The sequence below is a fragment of the Martes martes genome (assembly GCF_963455335.1).
Source record: "Martes martes genome assembly, chromosome: 10".
Lineage (NCBI taxonomy): Eukaryota > Metazoa > Chordata > Mammalia > Carnivora > Mustelidae > Martes > Martes martes.
In genome coordinates this window covers 72987255-72999517 of record NC_137898.1, presented here as the reverse complement: position 1 = coordinate 72999517, position 12263 = coordinate 72987255, and the positions used below count along the sequence as shown (strand labels likewise).

General features: G+C 41.8%; 1 protein-coding gene across 2 annotated transcripts in view; it reads left to right on the top strand.

The window, feature by feature from the left end:
* GRM5 (glutamate metabotropic receptor 5) overlaps positions 1-12263 on the top strand; it is a gene marked incomplete at both ends in the record, with an annotated part of 484777 nt that overhangs the window by 460097 nt on the left and 12417 nt on the right. Inside the window, one exon of one of the 2 annotated variants that reach the window (XM_080816131.1) lies at positions 6586-6681. The exons of the other annotated variant lie outside the window; for it this stretch is intronic. Coding sequence (XP_080672257.1) covers positions 6586-6681 — 96 coding nt within the window. The remainder of the gene's footprint in view (positions 1-6585; positions 6682-12263) is intronic. 2 annotated transcript variants of the gene reach the window in all.

Below are 12263 nucleotides of genomic sequence, written 5' to 3'. Positions count from 1 at the left end.
TGGGTGGCTCAGTGGGTTAAAGCCTCTGCCTTCGGCTCAGGTCATGATCTCAGGGTCCTGGGATCGAGCCCTGCATCGGGCTCTCTGCTCCGTGGAGAGCCTGCTTTCTCCTCTCTCTCTGCCTGCCTCTCTGCCTACTTGTGATCTCTCTCTGTCAAGTAAATAAATAAAATCTTTAAAAAAAAAAAAGAAAAATATAACAAAATATGAATATAAAAATAGTAACAGGGCCTTGCAAGGGATTGTTGTGAGGGCCCCTGCATCTAACTCACTTTCAGAGCAAATCTGCTTCCACCGAGAAGCACTGAGGTTTGGGCTCCAACGGACCCCGGGCTGAGAAAATGAAGTTACTAAGTGCAGATTGTAACCGAGATCAGTACAGGATGGGGAAAAGGGAGTAGGGTCCCTGTCCACTAGCATGAAAAGGGTCCAAAGAAGAACAGAGGCAGGGGCTTAAGCCAGGAGATCAGAAAAAAACATAAAAGGGTTCAAAAAATAGTGCAGTTGCCCGTGTGTCTGGTATACTCCCAGTGCTCAGTAAATATTGGCTCTTCTTGTCATTAACCAGCTTGTCTGGTTCCAAAGCTTTTCCAGCTGTTTATGCACAAAAAATGTTAGGAAAAATTCCTGTTGGAAAACAACTCATCGGTTTTCAGGAAGAATAAATTATTTTGTCTGAAAATCCCTCAGCCCTAAGAGAGAAGCCAGCAACTTTTAATTAATGCTTTGCCACGACAATTCTTTAGGCTCATCCTGTTCTCTTCTGAAGATCCTCCCTCTGGTCAGTCAACGCTGTGCTCCTCCCTGAAAAGTTTTCCCCATTGAGGAGGTTGTGTAAGCTTGTAAAGCACCTTAGAATTCATTTTAAAATCTGTATCTTCCGGGTTTCTATTGTGAAACAAATAGCATCAAAAAAAAAAAGGCATGGCAAAAGGCAATGACTTCACATGATTCATATCTGAAAACAAGTTCTCATCATAAGTGGGATTAAAATACATCCTTGGGGAATTTTCTGGAAGTCAAATGAAAGGCTTTACTCAATACAAAATTTAACACATTTCCATAATATTGCTATGCTATAATTTATTAAGCCGTTCTCCAGCGGTTTGTTCTTGTTTTGCTTAGTTTCTGCTATTTTTCTATAACACTGAAAGGGAAAATCTTTGTACAAAAGCCTTTGAGCTTCTGTTGAATTATTGCCTTAGAATAAATTCCCATAATAGAGTTACTGGGCCAATATAGCTGATTCTTTACATTTTAATTGCTTATTCGCATTGCTTCCCCACCTACCAACTTCTACCTTCTTTTTATTTTATAGAGGACAGAGAAGTATGTTCCCTGGCAGCTTCTCAAATACTTTCCCAACTTACGTTCATCTCTGACATTATTTTCTCAGGCTATTAATCATGCTTATTTCTTTGTGTTTAATCTGACATCTCCGAGTGAATCAGCTTGACATTGCAAGTCTGGACAAAAGCTATTTTTTCCTGGGTATGGGGGCCACCAGATCTGTGGGAGCAAGTAGTAAACCATTTGAATATATTTACTTGTGTACAGACACACACGGGGCAAAGGATGAGACTGAAGCAGGGAATCACTTTGTAACCACGAACTAGATTTGGCCTCCCTCTTCCCCTCTACGGTGAAGATCTGTAAGGACTTCCCTTCTGTCTTCCCCCAGAATTCTCCCTTTAGCAATCTGACTTGAAAGACTGACTTGAGATTTCCTTCGGTTCTCTTTGTAACACTTTAGAGTTGTTGAAAAAGTCCACCCCCTCATCCTGTGTGTCTTCTGATACTGTGCAATATCCCCTACATCAACAGTGACCGACAGGTGTTCTCAGCAATGCCTCTTTGACCTTCAGATTTTTGTGTCTTCTCTTGGCGGTAAACTCCAGTCAGAGGAGTGGCAGTCTGCTTCCATGTCAGCAAGCGGCCCGGAGAGTGATCTGTTCTCCCTGGCCATGGAGTAGTCAGAAGCCCAGCTGTATTAAGCGCACACTATTCCCTTCATGGATGACATTTTCAGTCCCTCAGATGAGTTATCAGATTATTTAGAAAAGGTTTGTTTTGTGTGTGTGTGTTTGCTTGTTTGTTTGTTTGTTTTCAGAGTAAAATGACATTAAGAAGTGAGGTGTTAAAAAAAAAAATGATGTTTGGAGGTAGAACATGTGGTTTCTAGCCCTGTTTCTGTGGCCACTATGGAGACTTGGCCAGGCTGTGAGGCATTCTGAGCCACAGGTTCTTCTGAAGGATGAGGATAATAATTACTTTGTTGAGAGAATCACATGGTACAGGGAAAGTTGTCTCCAATATTGGAAATGCTCTTCACATGTATATCAGTTTTTCTCCTTACTTTATCACTGTCAGCATCCAAAATAGGATAATCTTAAAGGCAATGTGGCCATAAATCTGGAAAATAAAATGCAGTGGGTTGCACTCTGCCTCATACATTTTAAAATCAGAAACTGTGTTTTTGGATGATCATGAAGGATGTAACCCAGGGGTAGGTGTCTTATCCGAGCTGTGCTTGGAGTCCAAAAGCTGAGGCTAGGCTGGTATTTGAGGAGCCAGCATGGGAACAGAGTTGAATATTCTTATACTTTTTTTAATATACTTACAAAAGGCCGTATTGGGATGGAGGGGAGTGATTAGGAAGGCCCATAATGGGACAGAGGGAAAGGGAAACAGTGACTGAAAAGCAAAGGCAAAAACAGTCTGTCCAAAGCCAGGAAGGCAAAGGGAAAACTAGGAAATAAAATCTCGCCCCAAGCTCAGACATGATGGCATCTGAAAGAGAATTCCAAAATCATCAGTGAGCCAGGGCCACCTTTACACGGCTCTAGAACTGGACTAGGTAAGAAACGAGCACAAAGAGACACAGCTTTGTATTCTTCATTTCATTTTTCTTGATACATTCTTAGTCTAGTGACAGGAAAGGTGATTGAGGAAAATCTTTGGCAAATCCATGCAGACTGAGGCCGATTCTGCAAACATGTAACCAAAAGCTTTACTGAAGCACTTATCAGTGCTCTGATTTGTGACAGTTCCCATTAGTGAATCATTCTGACAGTGCAACACTAAACCCAGAGTAACTGGTTGCTTTGGCTTCCTGGACCCAGTTCTGGTGCAAGTGTGTGCTAGGGGTGTGGGCACTTCCCACACCAACAAGCAATTCTCTTGACCAGCTGGGTGTCCTGTAATTCAAATCAGTTCTGGCATTTCAACCTGGAGATGCCACAGGTTAAGGGTTCAGTCCTACAAGATTGCCCTCCCTTCCTTTACCTCCTCTGATGCCAGTCACAAGCCCAGGCTATCACCTGGGCTTCTGACCAACCAGCTGTAGATTGGAGATTCCAACAACCCCCTCCTTGGACTTCTTAGCCAGTCCCAAGTCAGGCTGTTACTTATATTTCTGACCAGCTGGCTATAAACCAGAAATTCTCGTGATCCCCCTCCTCAGGTTTCAGTAATTTCCTTGAGAGGCTCACGGAACTCAGAGAAACATTTTACATACCAGAGCACAGGTTTCTTGTAGGACATAACTCAGGAAGAGCCAGATGGAAGAAACACATAGGGCAGGTATGTGGAGCTTCTGTGTCCTCTCAGGGTGAGCCCCCCTCTTGGCATCCCCATGTGTGCACCAATCCAGAAACTTTCCAAACCCATCCATGTGGGGTTTTATGGAGGTTTTATTACAAAGGCATGATTGATTACATCATCAACCACTGGTGGTTGAACTCAGTCTCCAGGCCACCTCCCCTCCCCTCCCAGCGGGAAAGAGGGTGGGACTGGAAATTCCAACTAATCCACTGGCAACCAGCCTCCATTCGTAAGTGCTTTCTGGACTCGGCTTATTAACATAACAAAAGGCATCTTTATGACCCTCAACACTTAGGAAATTCCAAGGGTTTGGGGAACCCTGAGCCTGAACAGTGGAAGAAGACCACATATATCAAAGAAATATATATATTCTCATATATATTTGGTCATCTATATTACTTATATTTGGTCATCTGAATAACCAAATATCTGTCTTTTTAATCACCATATTACGTGGATTAGGACTGCAATTAGCATGGCTTCTAATAACTTAACAGTGGTGTTTGTACCATGGGTATAAGAGCCAATTGTTTAGGTGTTCTCTAAACGTGGATTATTGAGAAAATGATCTTTTGTTTTACCCAGTCAGTCTCCCTCTTTTTCTTCCTATAGAAAATCTAACTCTGTGAAGATTCTTATACTTTTCTATATATAATACTATGTATAAAAAGGAACAATATTTAAAAGACAAATGATCAGTTAAGACTAAAGCTTTTGTTAGTAACTTGCTTCTTTAGGATCTTCATAAATACACACACATACACACATGGAAAGAACTTATAAATATCCAGACCTAATGCCGTAAACAACCTTAGAAATTCGCAGACTCGGCTGTGATAGAAAAAGTAACAAAAGCAAAGTAAACGCTAGGAGGATTTTGGCATCAGAGAATTTAAAACCTAATTCAAAGTGGCTGACGTGATAAGACTCACATAAAAAGAACTTCTGAGACGAAACAGGCTAATTCCATCTCTCAGAGATATTGTCTAGGACCTACATTCTTCTAATCTTTCATGATACCAATTTTTAGAATGTCGGCTTACCTTCTCTCCTGCCGATAACATGGCTGTAGCATTGTTAAGTACCACACCAGACAACTGTCCATAGCAAAAAGAGACCATGGTTTCCAGTGTTTTCTTTGCCAAGGGTAAAAAACAAACAAAAAACTGTTCTTAGAAATCTCCAGAAGACCCTCTCTCGTGATAATTGGCCGAAACTGATAACACGTACCTTCCCCCCCTTCTTCTCCCCTACACTGTGAACTCTGTGAGGCAAGACCTGTGGATTCTATCTCCAGGCCAAAGCGCACTGTCAAGAATTAAACACATGCTCAGTTAAAGTCTATTGAATAAGGTAATCCAGTCCATCCACTTGGCTCGATTTAATGAGCCATTTTTATTCAAACACTAAATATTTTGAACATCTTTTTTAAAAAAGGAAAATTAAGAGGAAGGCCTCTATCCAGGACTAAAAATAAATTTGCTTTTGTTGCACTTTGTTTTATTTCATATTCATTTTGAGACAGCAAAAAAAGAAACTTAGGGGAAAAAATGATTATTCCAGGGGTAAACAAGTCTTTGATACCAAGTCCCTTTATCACTGCCTGTTGAACACCATGGGCATGGAGGAAATGGCATCATCTCAGGTTCCAGTTTTAGAAGGGAAAAAGGAAAGAAACCTTAAGAGTCTTGGGCCCAGGGCACCTGGGTGGCTCAGTTGGTTGAGTGACTGCCTTCGGCTCAGGTCGTGATCCTGGAGTCCTGGGCTTGAGCCCCGAATCGGGCTCCCTGCTCAGCAGGGAGTCTCCTTCTCCCACTGACCTCTCTCCTCTCATGCTCTCTCTCATTCTCTCTCTCCCCAAAATAAATAAATAAAATCATTAAAAAAAAAAAAAGAGTCTTGGGCCTTGCATGCTCTACTAACAGTTATTCTTTACTAGTTAGGCTTGTGACTTTGGTCAAGTCAGTTAAATTAAGTCTCAGGGTCCTCATCTGGCAAATGAGCAACACTGTACCCTCTTTAGTTACCCACAGGCATAAGCTGATGGATTAAAAAAAAAAAAAAGATGATTTCCGTGAAAGCGTGTTGGCTCTGAAAACGGTCATTCAGATATAAAGGCTCATCTTGATCCACCATGGAGCAGACTAATGTTGGGACTCTTATAACTTATCTTGGACAAAACATCTGGTACCTTCCAGGTGTGGTGAATTGCCAGTTCTGATACAAAAGCTGTTTGAGCTATCCTCCACAATGCAGGCAGCCCAATACTGACTGTTCAGCTTAATGGCATATGAACCTCTTATATCCAAGAAGTCTCTCTTCTCTTTCAGCATCACCACCAGTCTCTAATAGAATGTTCAGACATAATGCTGCCCAACAAAGCTTTGTTAATTAAAAGAACGATTTGGAAAAACACACACACACACACACAGGAAGGCAGCACATTACAATGACTAAAATTGTGAGTTCTAAACTGGGATTCCCTGTGTTCAAAATCCTTGATCAATCTACTTAATCCTTGCAATCTTTGGTTTCTTTTCTTCAGTAAAATGGATATAATCATAACAGAGCCTCTGCCACGGGTTGTCGCCAGGATTAAATTTAGGTAAAATCCCAACACCATGTCTGGCGCATGGTAAACACTAAATGAATTCTAATTTATTGATATTATTCTTTTCCTTAGAGGTTAGGAATTGCCTTCCTTTTACCATTGACGGTTAAATGTGATGAAATCCTAGATTAATAGGCCATATAGAAGAGCAGATCATGTGTGGTTTAAAAGCATAACAAAATCATGCCTGACGTGATCCACATGGCATCACAAGCATCTAATGCGTGTTACAGGTCAGCCACTGCAGGGAAGAGCAGAAGCCCGCTTTACCATGGGAACGCCCTCTGCAGCCACCGCCCTTCCTCAGCCTGGCCAGTTAAGCACACAATCATATCTTTCTGTTTGCTCCTGTCCTTGTTCATGCTCACCAGGTACAAAGACAGGAGACTGGCTCAGCACAAGTCGGAAATAGAGTGTTTCACCCCCAAAGGGAGTGTGGGGAATGGTGGGAGAGCAACAATGAGCAGGTAAGCAAACTGTGAGTGGCCTGAGGTGGTGTGAACTCAATGTCCGCAAGCTAGAGGAACAGGTGGCTCCCTGGTCTAGGTCCTTGCTCCACTGTGTACCCCATGCAGTGTGTCCAACCGGGGCCACCACTGGTTTTCTGTGTGTGTTTGATTTGCAAAACCCATGCCATCCTTATGTGAAGTGATGGGAGCCTCCTGTCCCAGATGCTGCTGTTTCCCAGGGTCGTGTGCTTTGCATGTCTGAAGCCTTAGCTCACACTTGGTTCTCCCATGGAGTTTAGCTTATTGGTCAAATGCTTCTGGAGTTTGCAAAGTGGAAGAGATTGGAGGAAATTCACATTTCGGGACTGACCAATCAGTAAAACAAATGTAAAAGCCTAGGACTGATTCTGAGGGAAGGACTGTAATGAGGGAAGATTCCAGCCCTGATCCCAGACAAACCTGGGTATTATTCTGTTTCAGTATAACATCATCTTACAGCCAAGGGCAAATGCCATGCCAAACTAGTGAGCTGTAGAGGCAAGAGGCTCTTCATGAACTGAAATCAGGAAAGCTAGTCCTCCTCTAGCTACCATAGCTTTGCAGCTCCTTTCTTTCTCTGTGTCTGGTGGCCAACACCCCCTGTCGCTGCGCTGTGCATGTCCCTTCCTACCAGGCACTCCCAATTGAGCTGTGCCCAGTCAACTGGGTTATTTAGAACTATAAGCATCAACTTAGCTGTGTTGCATGAAGTGAACGTGCTTTATTGCATGGGACCGCGTTTCAAGAAAAGGGCTCTGGAGAGAAATACTGTCAAGATTGGCATCAAACAGTTCCAGAATCTCGGAGGAGTCTTGAGCTGGGGAATCACTCACCATGAACTAACTCTCCACTTCTACTTTGTTGTGCAATTTCCCCATCCATCGGTGGCACAAAGGTGTGGAAGGGAAGCTCCTGAAAGGTGTGGAAGGGAAGCTCCTGAAAGTCAGCCTGGGTGAAAAAGTAAAGGGGAAGTTCAGGAAGTACAGCATGTACGTGTGTGTGTGTGTGTGCGGAGACCAGAGCTTGGGATCCAGCTCCCCAGCAAGAAGAAGATCCTGTGGAGCCCTGTTGAACTTTCACCCCAAATATTGTATTTGCTTCCTCTGTAGTAGGCTCCTTCTGGTTTTCAAAATAATGTCTAACTTTCTCCAAGGACCACCACATTGCACAACTTCTGGAGGGGGGCAGTGGAATTCATGTTGCAGTCTATGAAAATGATGCCTGGAACTGTGTAGTGTATAGTCTGGCCAATCATTTATAGCAGCCCTGACAGAGAGGTTGACCAGCTTCATCCATGGCTCCCAGGGACAAGGCATTGAGAACATGTGTACCTGTGTAGACATGTGTGTGTGTGTGTGTGTGTGTGTGTGTGTGTATGCATGTATGCGTTAGTGTATCTGATGTCCTTATGCCTGTGATCCCTTTATACAGCCATCTTTAGATCTCAGTGTGTCTGGAAGATAAGCCTCAATGGATCATTCTGTGGGAGTAACTCAACAGACCGCTATTGGGCCTTCTGGTTTCCTTTCATTCAGATATGACAAAGTGCCATAATTCATGTTCTTGAAAATCAGTCAGACAGCACTGGAGTTGGCTGGACAAGGTGAAATGACTGTATTAAATGAATATAGGGGCTCTGTCCAGAGTGACTTCTGATTTGAAGCAATTGTCTAGGACTCACCTTCCCAAACTTGGCTGACTATCAAATATACTGAGACAAAATCTGTACTGTAGCAAGTGTCCTAGGTCATTCCAATTTATACCTATAAATTGATATGGTGGAGTAATCCATTCATCTAGGAGATGGCATGGAGCTATTCATGGTAAACATTAGGTCTCCATTGTGTCATGCATTGGGCTTGGCAGTGTTTAGTCAATGTTTGGAAATCTCCAATCCAAGCAGCCCAGCAATTATATTTGCTCAAGGCTGTCCTGATTGAGTATGGGTAAAGAGAAAGTGGGACACAGAGGGTAAGGGGACTCTAGGTTAATGAGACAAGATTCCTTGGGTGAGGTCCAAATATTCAGAGATAGCAATTCAATGTATCTATACTGGGAATAGTCCAAGTTTCTCTACAACAGCAAAATAATAGTTAGCTTTTGTTCCCTCACTTGTTTGGATATAGCCAAGGTAATGTCAAGGCTTATTACACTGATACATCCAGGTGAAGCCCAGGGGACTACTGCATGCCCTATTAAGGATAGTTCTGTTGGAATGACCACCTCAGCCCCATAGATAAATGTAATTCACTGGAAACAAATGGTCTTCCTGTCCTACTTTTTCTTCCTTCCCATTTCTTTAGCATTAAATAAAACAAGATAGAAGAGAGTTAAAGTACTCGGGAGGGAAAGCAAGTCCTTCAGTGTTGTAAAGAGAGCTTTCCATTAGGGAGGAGAAAATGCCTAGAGACACATGAAAGGAGAAGCCAAAATGTCTAAGACTGTCAAATCTTTTTTTCCAGCCTCATATTTGTTTATATAAATATGCACACATACATACACAATGACATTTATCCCGGAGAAATAAGTTGAAAATGAATATTAAGAGAAAAGATACCAGAGAGGAGACAACGGCAATGTAAACCATTTCTAAATAAGACGGCTCAGTAGTTATTTCCAGTGTGCTTCCTCTGGAATTGAATGGAAGGGCTGCGGACAGAATCACTATTTGGCTTTTACAGATACTTTTGGCATCAGCTGTGGATGCTCTCCTTCTTATGAGCTCTCACTGCCCTCCCCCTCATTCCTTCCTAGAGTCAGAGTCAAGCATATTTACTCTGCAAACATCTGGGCTGGTTCTGTAGCCTTAACCAAATAATCCATCCCAGGGAGGGGCTAAAGGAAGCTCAAACAACAGCAGAAAACCTGGAGCGTGCGCCTTGCATCTCATTTGCCTATGTGTTCTATGCTGAAACTATGCAAAGGACAGGACCTGGTGAATTCACGCCAGGGGTGATTCTTCCAGAGCCACATTACCTGGCAGGGGAGGGAGTTTTCTGGGGCATGCTGCCCTAGAGCTGACACTATCATCTCACCTGAAATGATGACAGGGCCTTAGAGATACTCCCTCACTTCTCCCTTTTCCCTCTACCCCAACATTTGGAAAGGAATAAGAACATTATATGTATCCCTAACACTCTAGCTTCCTGAAATATTATGTTGTTATTTTCCTTTTATGCGAATTTTTTTCCCTTCTGTTGGATTCTAGCATAACTTGTCATCTTTTCATATTCCCACAGTGGACAGTCTAAGTGTGTTTCAGAGCAGAGACCTCCTGATTGCAGGAGAAGTGAAAGACAGTCCTAAACAGGGAGGTGCTCTAAGAACCGGAAATTCTCTAAACCCTATTATCGTGTGAGTTCATACCAAGATGGTCTACCTCTGAGATGGCTAAAACCTCAACAATGAATGTTATTATCTCCTGTCTCAGCAGGGCCATTCCATCCGAGTCCTCATTGGAGTCTGCGTTCTGAAGTGCTTATGTCATACCTCATGAAGGAGAGGCAAAAACATTCTGAGCCTCCCTGTCTCTCTTTGGAAAAGGGCTCCCTAATCAAATGAAATAGATAGGTCTCTAGTCCCCCTCCAGTGCTTGAAGGAAGGAGGGTGGTACGTGGTTATTTTCACTGTTACAATGTCATGATATCAGTTACATAAGGTATTAATCCTCAATCACTTGAGTAACTGATTTTCACCTAGTAGGTGTAGCATTTAATTTTAATGGGTATAAATGTTTCACAGAGCCTTCAGAGAATCTGGTAATGGTGACATCATAGTCACGAGGAACTCAGATTTGAAAAGCAATCCTAAAATGTGACGTCTGTGTTAATACTGTTTTGCCTTTCATTGATTCAATTATTTCTTCCTTCATGTAACACTCATTTTATTAAGCAACTACCACGAGACAAGCACTTACAAGACTCTGGAGATAAATGGGTAACAATGACTTGGCTAATGTTCTTGAAAATCCATAGTCCACAGGAGAACAGAGTCAAAAAAAACAAAAAACAAAAACAAAAAAACCCACAGATAATTGCAATGAAGAGAAACCCCTGTCCCAAAGGAAAATTTATGTGTCCAATTAACTCCTCATTTGATATCAAAAACTACAGCTTAAGCCAGTGCAAATAGTATTAAGAGTAATATAAACTAAGTAATATTCACCTGAACTGAGTATTCAGAAAGGACTACACACAGAGTTACATAAAATTCAGAGCCACAGAGAGAAATGATCTGTTTTTCTAGTATGAAGCTAGCTAGTTTCATAGTGATAGGACTGCTGCAGTAGTCTTCTCTTCATTCCTCCCCAGAATCAGTTTCAGATTAATGTTCTAACTTACATTTAGAGATATTCTAAAGCAAGTAAAAATAATCACTTATTACCCTTGCTATAATTACTATGCCTCAAACACTGCAGTGGTCCCTTCCCATTGGTTATGCACTAAATTCTCCCAACAATGATCTTTCCATGGTACAGATGAGGAAAATGAGGCTCAGGGATATTAAATAACCTACACAGTGGAGTGATTTAGTGAAAATTCTGAACTCTTAAGACTTATTCTGAACTTTTAAGACTTTAAAACCTGATTTGAGCACTAGCCAGTGTGACCTTGAAGCACCATTTTACCTCTTTAATCTCCATTGTCTGTAAAATGAAGATAATAATAGAGCACTTCCCTTCCTATATGGTGCTGTGAGAACTAAATGAGATAATGCAAGCAGAGCACTTAGCAGGCATTCAATAGATTCTATTTAGTATTACTGTTCCCCAAGGCTACTCAGCTTAGAAAATCCTTTTATGGGGTCTTTTCTACCATTCTTCACGTACCATCACCCTTGTTTTCTCAACAACCAATTCTGGAAAAGTATGTAGAACAAAATCTAGTAGTATCAATGAAATTAATTCAATGATATAATTTCTCTGCCTTAAAATTCATGTTCTCCCATGGTTCTCCCTGGTGTTTAGATACACCAGACACTGGCTTTAAGTATCTTACCTATATGGTCTCGTACTTCATCTTTAAAAAGGTAAACAATAATGTCCACACTGGAGCCAAACTCAGTGTGATTCTGGAATTCACGCTCTAACCACTATGATATCTGCCACCTGGTATAAAATCCAAACCCATGCACTCAGAATATAAGGAACTTCAAACACTAACCCTATTCTAACTCTTTGACCTTTTATTCATGTTTTGGCACATACGTTCTCTTCTCCAAAACCCCAAATTTCTTACAATTCTCCAAACAAAGCTGACTCCTTCCTACAGTTTCACCCCCTAACACATGCTGTGTCTCCCCCTGAATTGCCCCTCCTTGCTCTTTTAACCCATCTTTTCCAACCCCTATTCCTATTCTACTTGGCAAACTCTTATTCAGTTTTCAAAACCCAAATCTAATGTCAATTCCTCTTTGAAACCTTTCCAAAATTCTTACATTCTACTTTACGTCTGCCCAAACTCATAGTTCTAAAGTATTTTGAGTTACCTCAATACTGCCACATTATCTCGTCACCTGTCTCTTCCTACTAAACTTGAAGTTTTTGAAGACAAAAACATGTC